We start from the raw sequence: 14,305 nt of genomic DNA on the forward strand, positions 1-14,305 counted from the left end.
GGCAGGCTACAGTCCATGAGATCACAAAGAGTCAGACATGACTTAGCAACTAACCAATAAGTATTGTAAGTAGGTAAGGTATTAGTGGTATGATTTGAGGGTTCACACAAAGCCCCTCTTCCCCAGCCCCACAAATGGCTCTCTCATCAAATCACCCTTGACTTTAACTGCAAAAAAATGTCAGTTCAGTGGGTTGAGGGATTGCCTTCTTTAAGACAAATGCCCAAGAGAAGGGAAGCACTGAGTGAATTAGGTAATCAGATCCTCTCCAGTGAAAAGTAGTGGGTCAGATAGAGTCTGTTTGGTTGGAGTAGGGGAGGGGTGAAAAAACCAGGGTACCAGAGTGGTAAGAACTGAATGGGAAGAGTGTAACTGGAATAAAAATTGTGGGGGAAAATAGGATGAGTAAACAGAGGGACAAAACTATCTCCAACAGGTGCCATCATACTAGCGTCAGTTCAGTTCAGTTGCTCAGTCATGTTCAACTCTTTGCAACCCCATGGACTGCAGCATGCCAGGCTTCCCTGCCCATCACCAACTCCCAGAGTTTGCTCAAATTCTTGACCATTGAGTCAGTGATGCCATCCAACTATCTCATCCTCTGCCTTCAATCTTTCCCAGCATCAGGGTCTTTTCCAATGAGTCCTTTGCATCAGGCAGCCAAAGTATTGGACCTTCAGCTTCAGTCTTTCCAATGAATATTCAGAACTGATTTCCTTTAGGATTGACTAGTTTGATCTCCTTGCTGTCCAAGGGACTCTCAAGAGTTTTCTCCAACATCATAGTTCAAAAGCATCAGTTCTTCAGTGCTCAGCTTTCTTTATGAAAAAAGAGTTTCTTCTCAACTCTCACATCCATACATGACTGTTGGAAAAACCATAGCTTTGACTAGACAGACCTTTATGGACAAAGTAATGTCTCTGCTTTTCAATATGCTGTCTATGTTGGTCATAGTTTTTCTTCCAAGGAGCAAGTGTCTTTTACTTTCATGGCTGTAGTCACCATTTGCAGTGATTTGGGAGCCCAAGGAAATAGTCTGTCACTGTGTCCATTGTTTCCCCATCTATTTGCCATGAAGTGATGGGACCAGATGCCATGATCTTAGTTTTTTGAATGCTGAGTTTAAAGCCAGCTTCTTCACTCTCCTCTTTCACTTTCATCAAGAGTCTCTTTCGTTCTTCACTTTCTGCTGTAAGGGTAGTGTCATCTGCATATCTGAGGTTAGTGATATTTCTCCCAGCAATCTTGAGTCCAGCTTGTGCTTCATCTAGCCTCGCATTTTGCATGATGTACTCTGCATATAAGTTAAATAAGCAGGGTGACAATATACATCCTTGATGAACTCCTTTCTCAATTTGGAACCAGTCCAATGTTCCACGTTTGATTATAATTGTTGCTTCTTGACCTGCATACAGATTTCTCAGGAGGCAGGTAAGGTGGTCTGGTATTCCCATCTCTTTCAGAATTTTCCACAGTTCATTGTGATCCACACAGTCAGAGGCTTTAGTATAGTCAATGAAGCAGAAATAGATGTTTTTTCATCATAGCTTTCAAAATTGAAGGAAGCCATCCCCCATTGCTGTGGAGAAAGGAAGGTCCAAGCAGGAGTGAGGAGGGCAACCAGTCTGGTGGGAAAACAAACCCAGAGCCAGTTTCATTCTGGTGATACTGGCATCTTTATTTGGAAGCTTTCAATGATCAGTAAATCTGCAAAGAGAATCAGCCATACAGTCTCTATCCCTACCCAGAAGACTTCAAGTAGAGTCAGATATCCATATGATTCAAGCATCATATGGATATGATGCTGGTCAACAGTAGTTTTCAGTTGAGAGCCTTAAGAAGCAAACAATGGGCTTGCCTTAATTATAGCTGTGGGAAATTAGCATGAAAGCAACCTTGGAGTTCTAGCTCAACCTTGACACCCAAGGCAGGCATCTTCTCTACATTGTTCCTGGAAAACGTCCAATTAGCCTCTACAGCAAACCTGCCTGAGTCTGAACCATGAAGTCAGATAGACCTCGGTTCAAATCCTGGCTCAGCTGCTCCCTGGCTACATGGCATCAGCTTAACCCCTCTGTCAGATTTTACAACTATAGAACATAGTTCAGTTCCTACATCATAGCCTTGTTCTAAGAATTAAGAAAAATGGTACATAGAAAATAGTATGGAATATGTCAGTAGCTATTATTATTATTATCTACCTGAATATTCTCCCTTTATTTACCTTTACCTCATAAAGCAAGTCTTCTAGAATGTTCTACATATAACAATTTTATGAAAAGCTTCTTGAGGGGAAAGGCCTTCATATTTTTTGTCTCCATCTTGCATGTCTTCGACGAATATCAGATGCTCAATGCCTCAAATAGTGCCTCTTGCGTAGGAGGCATATAATACATCTTTGTTAAATGAATTTTGCTGAATTAAGTCTGTTCCATTCCCTGAAAGTGCTGAAATGTTATTCTCTGAGGATAAAAAGTATTAAAACTATTGAAAGAGACTACAAAAGAAAAACCAGAAACTATAAAACTCCTAGAGGAAAACATAGGCAAAACACTCTCTTATATAAATCACAGCAAGATCCTCTATGACCCACCTCCCAGAGTATTGGAAATAAAAGCAAAGATAAACAAATGGAACCTAATTAAACTTAAAAGCTTTTGCACAATGAAGGAAACTATAAGCAAGGTGAAAAGACAGCATTCAGAATGGCAGAAAATAATAGCAAATGAAGCAACTGACAAAGAATTAATCTCCAAAATATACAAGCAGCCCATGCAGCTCAATACCAGAAAAATAAACGACCCAATCAAAAAAATGGGCCAAAGAACTAAACAGGCATTTCTCCGAAGAAGACATACAGATGGCTAACAAACACATGAAAAGATGCTCAATATCACTCATTATCAGAGAAATGCAAATCAAAACCACAATGTGGTACCATCTCATGATGGTCAGAATGGCTGCTATCAAAAAGTCTACAAACAATAAATGCTAGAGAGGATGTGGAGAAAAGGGAACCCTCTTACACTGGGTGGGAATGCAAACTAATACAGCCACTATGGAGACCAGTGTGGAGATTCCTTAAAAAAATGGAAATAGAACTGCCATATGGCCCAGCAACCCCACTGCTGGGCATACGCACTGAGAAAACCAGAATTGAAAGAGACACATGACCTCAATGTTCATCACAGCACTGTTTACAATAGCTAGGACATGGAAGCAACCTAGATGTCCATTGGCAGACGAATGGATAAGAAAGCTGTGGTGCATATACACAATGGAATATTACTCAGCTGTTAAAAAGAATGCATTTGAATCAATTCTAATAAGGTGGATGAAACTGGAGCCTATTATACAGAGTGAAGTAAGTCAGAAAAACACCAATACAGTATATTAATGCATATATATGGAATTAGAAAAATGGTAACGATGACCCTATATGCTAGACAGCAAAAGAGACACAGATGTAAAGAACAGACTTTTGGACTCTGTGGGAGAAGGTGAGGGTGGGATGATTTGAGAGAATAACATTGAAGCATGTATATTACCATGTGTGAAATAGATGACTAGTCCAAGATCGATCCATGAAACAGAGCACTCAAAGCTAAAGCATTAGGACAACCCAGAGGGATGGGATGGGGAGGGAGGAGGAAAGGGGGTTCAGGATGGGGGACATGTGTGCTCACATGGCTGATTCATGTCAATGTATGGCAAAAACCACCACAATATTGTAAAGTAATTAACCTCCAATTAAAGTAAATAAATTAATTTAAAAAATAAAAATAATGCAACCTTGAATATTCAAATTTTAAACTGTTTTTACATCCTAAAATCAGAAAATTTGTGCATCATTTATTCTGCTCCTTCAGGATCTGGTTTAATGCTGCCAAATAGAGTAAGAGAAGGGGATAGATGTAAGACAAACAGGACCAAAGAATTTATCTTTTAAAATTTTTTTTGAATTGGGATATAGCCAATTAACATCAATGTTGTGATAGTTTCAGGTGAATAGAGAAGGGACTCAGTCATACGTATACATGGATCCATTCTTCCCAAACTCCCCTCCCATCCTGGCTGCCACATGACATTGAGCAGAATTCCCTGTGCTATACAGTAAGTCCTTGTTGGTTATCCATTTTAAATACAGCAGTGTGTACATTTCTATCCACAGCTCTCTTAACAACCCCATCCCCCCATCCTTCCCCTGCCCCTGGCAACCATAATTTGGTTCTCCAAGTCTGTGAGTCAGCTTCTGTTTTTTAAGTAATTCATTTGTATCATTTCTTTTTCGATTCCACATATAAGGTATGTCATTTCTCCTTCTCCGTTTGACTTACTTCACTCAGTATGACACTCTCTAGGTCCCTCCATGTTACTGCAAATGGCATTATATCATTCTTTTTAATGGCTGAGTAATATTCCATGGTATAGATGTACCATTGCAGGACCAAAGAATATAGGCCTGATGTGACATTCCTGCTTCTTTTATTTGGCAGAAGTTTCTGTCTTTTTCCTTGTCCACAATTCATATTTTTATATTTCTCCCTGGGCTACATTTGATTAGCTGTCCAATGTACCCACACCTGCAAATCACACCAAGTTGCCTTATTAGTTACTGTAGATTTGCTATTGCTCCAAACTTGCTATAATCTACCACTTTGGAAACTCACCTTGTTACATAAAAACCTGATTTTTTTTTTTAAACTTAGAAGAATAATGCCTTCCTTCTAGTGCCACAAGCATCCTATAAGCTTAAAGAAAGCAAGGCAGTTAGGGCCTATTTGTTCAAAAGAGCCTCTGATTTGAAATCTCATCAGCTTTAAAAGCAAAACCTCATTTTTGGGACTTCGAATAAAGCATCTTGATTGGGTTCTGAGCAGGACTTCAGACTGGTTGGTACCTAGGTTAATAGCATTTTTGCTATGATGCTTTACAAATGAAATATAAATTGCTCAGGCTTTTGTCCCTACATGTTCTTTCTGGACCTCAGCTCACTGACAAACCACCTCTTAGAAGTTCTGCAAACCCCTGGGGTGCTAGACGGACTCAGATGAATTTGACTCTAGATACTGGAGGTGGGGTGAAAAAGATTTGATGATGGATAGGATGAGTGAGGAAGACAAAAGAAAGGATGACTTTGACGTTACTGGCATGAGGACCTGCCTAAATAGTGACATCATTTACTTAGATGAGGGAAAAATAGAAAAGCAACTGCTTTGGGTTGCATGGAACTATAAAAGGGTGATCTATATGATTTGCCGGTAACCAAAGAACATCTGATGGGCTTTCCAGGTGGTGCTAGTGGTAAAGAACAAGCCTGCCAATGCAGGAGACATAAGAGAAACAGATTCGATCGCTGGGTAGGGAAGATACCCTAGAGGAGGGCACGTCAACCCACTCCAGTATTCTTGCTACAGAATCCCATGGAGGAACCTGGTATGCTAAAGTCCATAAGGTCACAAAGAGTTGGACACAACTGAAGTGACTTACCATGCACACAAAGAAGAGTATTTTATAGTAGAATTGGAATTAAAATGAGTTCAAAGAGGCAGAAGAATATTAAATTTCCCGTTGTTATATGATACTAGGATTCCTTTCAGTTCAGTTCAGTCGCTCAGTCGTGTCCGACTCTCCACGATTCCATGAATCACAGCACGCCAGGCCTCCCTGTCCATCACCAACTCCCGGAGTTCACTCAAACTCATGTCCACAGAGTCAGTGATGCCATCCAGCCATCTCATTCTCTTTCATCCCCTTCTCCTCCTGCCCCCAACCTTTCCCAGTATCAGAGTCTTTTCCAATGAGTCAACTCGTCGCATGAGGTGGCCAAAGTATTGGAGTTTCAGCTTTAGCATCAGTCCCTCCAATGAACACTCAGGACTGATCTCCTTTAGAATGGACTAGTTGGATCTCCTTGCAGTCCAAGGGACTCTCAAGAGTCTTCTCCAACACCACAGTTCAAAAGCATCAATTCTTCGGCGACCAGCTTTCTTCACAGTCCAACTCTCACATCCATACATGACCATGGGAAAAGCCATAGCCTTGACTAGACAGACCTTTGTTGGCAAAGTAATGTCTCTGCTTTTTAATATACTATCAAGGTTGGTCGTAACTTTCCTTCCAAGGAGTAAGCGTCTTTTAATTTCATGGCTGCAATCAGCATCTGCATTCCTTTAGATACATTTTTAAATGTAATGTTATTTTTTAAAATGTCAATATTTATGACACACTAAAACTATATCCATTGTAGCTATTTAAACTTGTGAAAATATTAGATGACAACTTTAAAACATGTGAGGAGATAGTTCTTCAAAATTTTCTTGTGTGTAAGTAAGCAAAAATATTTGAAGACCACAGCAGGAAAAAACCAAGGTAATATTCTAGCCTATATGAAGATCTGATGTCAAATTGTTTTCTTAACAATGAAAAAGTGAAAGCCTTTTCCGAAGCCTCCTGATTTTGCAGCAAAGTACACACTAGCAGGTTTCAGATTCAAGGACATCATGTTCTTTAGTGAGTTGGCAGAGCTGGTACCACATTTATATGAAATAAGAGGCCAGAATGAAGACATATAGGCAGACAGCAGTATTCTATCTTGTTTCATATATTTTTACCCTTGAGGCATCAAGCCTGAGTTTGAATCATTTCTATTAGCACCACCAATGAACCCTATGGAACACTGGCTGACATGAAGAAGCCAAACTAGAATGTCTGCTGGTTTTGAACAGATGTGTACGGTAATATGACACCACTGAGGAGGGCCTTTGGGAACAGCACCTCCTGCTGAGTGAGCCACAGTGTTGAGGTGGGGAGTGCGGCCTAAAATGTTGTCAGGAGGACCCAGAGCCCAGGATCAGGGAGAAGGTACAAGATTTATAGACAACTGAAAGATAAATGTACTGGCAGGTTTTAATTCCAAAAGTATTTAATGAGCACCTAATATGAGTTGAACACGTTTGTGGGCTGTAAGCGTCTTAAATTTCATGGCTGCAATCACTATCCACAGTGATTTTGGAGCCCCCAAAAATAAAGTCTGACACTGTTTCCACTTGTTTCCCCATCTATTTCCCATGAAGTGATGGGACCAGATGCCATGATCTTTGTTTCCTGAATGTTGAGCTTTAAGCCAACCTTTTCACTCTCCTCTTTCACTTTCATCAAGAGGTTTTTGAGTTCCTCTTCACTTTCTGCCATAAGGGTCGTGTCATCTGCATATCTGAGGTTATTGATATTTCTCCCAGCAATCTTGATTCCAGCTTGTGCTTCTTCCAGTCCAGCGTTCCTCATGATGTACTCTGCTGCTGCTGCTGCTAAGTCACTTCAGTCGTGTCCGACTCTGTGTGACCCCATAGACGGAAGCCCACCAGGCTCCCCCGTCCCTGGGATTCTCCAGGCAAGAACACTGGAGTGGGTTGTCATTTCCTTCTCCAATGTGTGAAAGTGAAAAGTGAAAGTGAAGTCGCTCAGTCGTGTCCGACCCTTAGCGACCCCACGGACTGCAGCCTACCAGGCTCCTCCATCCATGGGATTTTCTAGGCAAGAGTACTGGAGTGGCTTGCCATTGCCTTCTCCGGATGTACTCTGCATATACGTTATATAGCAGGGTGACAATATACAACCTTGACGTACTCCTTTTCCTATTTGGAACCAGTCTGTTGTTCCATGTCCAGTTCTAACTGTTGCTTCCTGACCTGCATACAGGTTTCTCAAGAGGCAGGTCAGGTGGTCTGGTATTCCCATCTCTTTCAGAATTTTCCACAGTTTATTGTGATCCACACAGTCAAAGGCTTTGGCATAGTCAATGAAGCAGAAATAGATGTTTTTCTGGAACTCTCTTGCTTTCTCCATGATCCAGCGGATGTTGGCAATTTGAACTCTGGTGCCTCTGCCTTTTCTAAAACATGCTTGTACATCTGGAAGTTCACGGTTCACATATTGCTGAAGCCTGGCTTGGAGAATTTTGAGCATGACTTTACTAGCGTGTGAGATGAGTGCAATTGTGCAGTAGTTTGAGCATTCTTTGGCATTGCCTTTCTTTGGGATTGAGATGAAGACTGACCTTTTCCAGTCCTGTGGCCACTGCTGAGTTTTCCAAATTTGCTGGCATATTGAGTGCAGCACTTTCACAGCATCATCTTTCAGGATTTGAAATAGCTCAACTGGAATTCCATCACCTCCACTGGCTTTGTTCGTAGTGATGCTTTCTAAGGCCCACTTGACTTCACATTCCAAGATGTCTGGCTCTTTTTTCTATGAAGAAAGCTGATCGCCAAAGAATTGATGCTTTTGAACTGTGGTGCTGGAGAAGACTCTTGAGAATCCCTTGGACTGCAAGGAGATCTAACCAGTCCATTCTAAAGGAGATTGATCCTGGGTGTTCATTGGAAGGACTGATGCTAAAGCTGAAACTCCAATACTTTGGCCACCTCATGCGACGAGTTGACTCACTGGAAAAGACTCTGATGCTGGGAAGGATTGGGGGTGGGAGGAGAAGGGGATGACAGAGAATGAGATGGCTGGATGACATCACCTACTCGATGGGCATGAGTTTAAGTGAACTCCAGGAGTTGGTGATGGACAGGAAGGTCTGGCGTGCTGTGATCATGGGGTTGCAAAGAGTCGGTCACGACTGAGCGACTGAACTGAACTGAACTGTGGGCTGTAAGCAAGACTGAGCTGATGGCTTTCAAGGCTGGCCAGCCAATACTTCATTTTTTAAAACAATTCTGGGCTCCACAGCAACTGCAATCACTAGTCAGAGTAAGAACTCACATCAACATATAGAAAAATACTGTTTTTCCTCCCCAAATAAAACTGATATTTCCCAAGCCATCATCTTGGACTATAAAACAAAGATGGTGAAACATATGTGAGTTTGTGTTTATGTATACAGGACAGGTGAATTATTTTTTTAGTTCAAGGGTGATGCTTTTTTATTGAGATAATTGACATATAACATTATATTAGTTGCAGGCATATAGCAGTGATTTGCTATTTGTATATATTGTGAAATGATCTGAGTAAGTCTAGGTAAATTAACATCCATTACCACACAGTTAATACATTTTTTCTTGTGATGAGAACCTGTTAAATCTATTCTCTTAGCAACTTTCGAATGTACTATATAGTGTTAAATATTGTCACCATGCTGTGCATTATACCATCATGACTTATTTAAAATTGGAAATGTGTCTCTTTGAAGAGCTTCACCCATTTTACTCACCCCCTACCTCCACCCCTCCACCTCTGGCAACCACCAATCTGTTCTCTGTATCTGTGAGCTTATTGTTTTGTTTGTTTGGGGGCTTTAGATTGCACATATAAGTGAGACCATATATATACTATTTGTCTTTGACTTGTCGAACTTAATGCACTAGCATAAAGTCGTCAAAGTCCATCCAAGTTGTCACAAATGGCAAGAGTCCCTTCTTTTATGGCTGAAAAGATATTCTATTTTATCTTTGTATATTTTCTTTATCCATTCACCCATTGATGGATACTTAGGTTGCTTCTCTGTACTGGCATTTGTAAATAGTGCTTCAGTAAACAAACATGGGGGTGCAGCTCGCTTTCTTTTTTTTTTTGGAGTTAGTGTTTACCTTTGGATAAATCTTCAGAAGTGAAATTGCTAGATCATATGATAGTTCTACTTCTAGTTTTTTTAGGAAACTCCATACTGTTTTCCATAGTAGCTGGACCAATTTACATTCCCATCAACAGTGTACAGGAGTTCCATTTTCTCTGCATCCGCAGCAAAAGTTATTTCTTGCTGTTTTGACAATAAACATCCTAACAGGTATGAAGTGATAGGTCATTGTGATTATGACTTGATTTTCACTCATGAATAGTGGTATTGAGGACCACTCCATTTACCTACTGGCCAGTTGTCTTCTTTGGGAAAATGTCTATTCAGATCCTCTGCTAATTTTTTAATTGAATTACTTGTTTTTCTGCTACTGACTTACATGTATCTTTTTATCAATTTTAGATATGAATACCTTATCAGATATGTGATTTGCAAATATTTTCTCCCATTCAATAAGTTGCCTTTTTATTTTATTAATGGCTTCCTTTGCCATGCCAAACACGTTTTTAGTTTGATGTATTATTTTTGCTTTTGTTGCCTTTGCTTTTGATGTCAAATCCAAAAAATATTATTGCCAAAGGCACTGTCAAGGAGATTATCACCTATGTTTTCTTTAGGAATTTTATGGTTTCAAGTCTTACATTCAAGTCTTTAATCCGTGTTGAGTTTGTTTTTGTGTCCAGTGTAAGACAGTGGCCTAGTTTCATTCTTTTGCGTGCAGCTGTCCAGTTTTCCCTACATCATTTACTAAAGAGACTGTCTTTTCCTCGTTATATATTATTGGCTCCTTTGTTGTAAATTAATGTAATCATGTAATGCCTGACATGATGCTTTGCTCTTTCTGAACTGCTTTATTTCAGTTCAGTCGCTCAGTCGTGTCCAACTCTTTGCAACCCCATGAATCACAGCATGCCAGGCCTCCCTGTCCACCACCAACTCCCAGAGTTCAACCAAACTCATGTCCAACAAGTCGGTAATGCCATACAGCCATCTCACTCTCTGTCATCCCCTTCTCCTCCCGCCCCCAATCCCTCCCAGCATCAGAGTCTTTTCCAGTGAGTCAACTCTTCACATGAAGTGGCCAAAGTATTGGAGTTTCAGCTTTAGCATCAGTCCTTCCAATGAACACCCAGGACTGATATCCTTCAGAATGGACTTGTTGGATCTCCATGCAGTTCAAGGGACTCTCAAGACTCTTCTCCAACACCACAGTTCAAAAGCATCAATTCTTCGGCGATCAGCTTTCTTCACAGTCCAACTCTCACATCCATACATGACCAAGGGAAAAACCATAACCTTGACGGACCTTGGTAGGCAAAGTAATGTCTCTGCTTTTTAATATACTATCTAGGTTGGTCATAACTTTCCTGCCAAGGAGTAAGCATCTTTTAATTTCATGGCTGCAATCAGCATCCACAGCGATTTTGGAGCCCAAAAAAATTAAGTCTGACACTGTTTCCACTGTTACCCCATCTATTTCCCATGAAGTGATGGGACTAGATGCCATGATCTTGGTTTTCTGAATGTTGAGCTTCAAGCCAACCTTTTCACTCTCCTCTTTCACTTTCATCAAGAGGTTTTTGAGTTCCTCTTCACTTTCTGCCATAAGGGTGGTGTCATCTGCATATCTGAGGTTATTGATATTTCTCCCGGCAATCTTGATTCCAGCTTGTGATTCTTCCAGCCCAGCGTTCCTCATGATGTACTCTGCATATAAGTTAAAGAAGCAGGGTGACAATATGAAACCTTGATGTACTCCTTTTCCTGTTTGGAACCAGTCTGTTGTTCCATGTCCAGTTCTAACTGTTGCTTCCTGACCTGCATACAGGTTTCTCAAGAGGCAGATCAGGTGGTCTGGTATTCCCATCTCTTTCAGAATTTTCCACAGTTTATTGTGATCCACACAGTCAAAGGCTTTGGCATAGTCAATGAAGCAGAAATAGATGTTTTTCTGGAACTCTCTTGCTTTCTCCATGATCCAGCGGATGTTGGCAATTTGAACTCTGGTGCCTCTGCCTTTTGTAAAACTTGCTTGTACATCTGGAAGTTCACGGTTTACATATTGCTGAAGCCTGGTTTGGAGAATTTTGAGCATGACTTTACTCGCATGTGAGATGAGTGCAATTGTGCAGTAGTTTGAGCATTCTTTGGCATTGCCTTTCTTTGGGATTGAGATGAAGACTGACCTTTTCCAGTCCTGTGGCCACTGCTGAGTTTTCCAAATTTGCTGGCATATTGAGTGCAGCACTTTCACAGCATCATCGTTCAGGAATTGAAATAGTTTAACTGGAATTCTATCACCTCCACTAGCTTTGTCCGTAGTGATGCTTTCTAAGGCCCACTTGACTTCACATTCCAAGATGTCTGGCTCTAGGTCAGTGATCACGTTATCGTGATTATTTTGGTTGTGGAGATCTTTTTTTTACAGTTTTTCTGTGTATTCTTGCCACCTCTTCTTAATATCTTCTGCTTCTGTTAGGTCCATACTATTTCTGTCGTTTATCGAGCCCATCTTTGCATGAAATGTTCCCTTGGAATCCCTAATTTTCTTGAAGAGATCTCTTGTTTTTCCTTTTCTGTTGTTTTCCTCTATTTCTTTGCATTGATCGCTGAGGAAGGCTTTCTTATCTCTCCTTGCTATTCTTTGGAACTCTGCATTCAGATGCTTATATCTTTCCTTTTCTCCTTTGCTTTTGCTTCTCTTCTTTTTACAGCTAATTTGTAAGGCCTCCTCAGACAGCCATTTTGCTTTTTTGCATTTCTTTTCCATGGGGATGGTCTTGGTCCCTGTCTCCTGTACAGTGTCCCGAACCTCCATCCAAAGTTCATCAGGCATTCTGTCTATCAGATCTAGTCCCTTAAATCTATTTCTCACTTCCACTGTATAATCATAAGGGATTTGATTTAGGTCATATCTGAATGGTCTAGTGGTTTTCCCTACTTTCTTCAATTTAAGTCTGAATTGGCAATAAGGAGTTCATGATCTGAGCCTCAGTCAGCTCCTGGTCTTGTTTTTGCTAACTGTATAGAGCTTCTCCATCTTTGGCTGCAAAAAATATAATCAATCTGATTTCGGTGTTGACCATCTGGGGATGTCCATGTGTAGAGTCTTCTCTTGTGTTGTTGGAAAAGGGTGTTTGCTATGACCAGTGCATTCTCTTGGCAAAACTCTTAGCCTTTGCCGTGCTTCATTCCGTGCTCCAAGGCCAAATTTGCCTGTTACTCCAGGTGTTTCTTGGCTTCCTACTTTTGCATTCCAGTCCCCTATAATGAAAAAGACATCTTTTTTAGGTGTTAGTTCTAAAAGGTCTTGTAGGTCTTCATAGAACCGTTCAACTTCAGCTTCTTCAGTGTTACTGGTTGGGGCATAGGCTTGGATTACTGTAATACTGAATGGTTTGCCTTGGAAACGAACAGAAATCATTCTATCATTTTTAAGATTGCATCCAAGTACTGCATTTCGGACTCTTTTGTTGACCATGATGGCTACTCCATTTCTTCTAAGGGATTCCTGCCCACAGTAGTAGATATAATGGTCATCTGAGTTAAATTCACCCATTCCAGTCCATTTTAGTTCACTGATTCCTAGAATGTCTATGTTCACTCTTGCCATCTCTCTCCTATTTGACCACTTCCAATTTGCCTTGATTCATGGACCTAACATTCCAGGTTCCTATGCAATATTGCTCTTTACAGCATCGGACCTTGCTTTATCACCTGTCACATCCACAACTGGGTATTGGTTTTGCTTTTGCTCCATCCCTTCATTCCTTCTGGAGTTATTTCTCTACTGATCTCCAGTAGCATACTGGACATCTACCGACCTGGGAAATTCCTCATTCAGCATCCTATCATTTTGCCTTTTGATACTGTTCATGGGGTTCTCAAGGCAAGTATACTGAAGTGGTTTGCCATTCCCTTCTCCAGTGGACCACATTCGGCTGTGGTCCCTGTGATCAGATCGACTAGTTTCCTGTGATTATGATTTCAGTGTGCCTGCCCTCTGATGCCCCCTCACAATACCTCCTGTCTTATTTGGGTTTCTCTTACCTTGGTCGTGGGATATCTCTTCACATCTGCTCCAGCAATGCGCAGCCGTTGCACCGTGCCTTGGACAAGGGGTATCTCCTTCTCGGCCGCCGCCCCGGTCGGTTCTGCCGCGCCGCCGCCAGAGCCGGTGTCTCTCGAGCCGTTAGTGGGAGTCTTTCGTGGTTCCACACAAATTTTATGATCGTCTGTAGATTGCTTTGGGTAGCGTGAACATTTTAACACTAACTGTTTCAATCTATGGACATGGAACATGTGTCCGTTTCTTTGTGTCTTAAAGTTCTTTCATCAGTGTCTTACAGTGTTTTCAGTGTACAGGTCTTTCACCTGTTTGATTAAATTTTTTCCTAGGTGTTCTTTTTGATGCACTTGTCAGTGGGATTGTTTTCTTAATTTTTCTTTCTGATGGTTTGTTGTTAGTATGTAGAAACATGACACATTTTTGCATATTGATTTTGTAACATGCATCTTTACTGATTTTTATTAATTCCAACAGTTTTAATATCATGTTATCTGTAAATAGTGACAATCTTAGCTCGTTTCCTACTAAGACTCCAGAAATGACGTTGCATCAGTGTGGCAGAGTGGACCTCCCAGTTATTTTCCTGATCTTAGAGGAAAATTTTTTTACCACTGAGTATGAGGTTCAGTTCAGTTCAATTGCTCAGTCGT

General features: G+C 40.9%; 1 protein-coding gene across 1 annotated transcript in view; it reads left to right on the forward strand.

Moving 5' to 3' along the window:
* Window positions 1–14,305, forward strand: part of CPA6 (carboxypeptidase A6) — a 381,349-nt gene that overhangs the window by 146,853 nt on the left and 220,191 nt on the right. Inside the window, exon 3 of the mRNA XM_088844585.1 lies at window positions 13,672–13,781. Coding sequence (XP_088700711.1) covers window positions 13,672–13,781 — 110 coding nt within the window. The remainder of the gene's footprint in view (window positions 1–13,671; window positions 13,782–14,305) is intronic.

Source organism: Moschus berezovskii, chromosome 16 (assembly GCF_049115385.1).
Source record: "Moschus berezovskii isolate FMDL1 chromosome 16, NW_MosBer_1.0, whole genome shotgun sequence".
NCBI lineage: Eukaryota > Metazoa > Chordata > Mammalia > Artiodactyla > Moschidae > Moschus > Moschus berezovskii.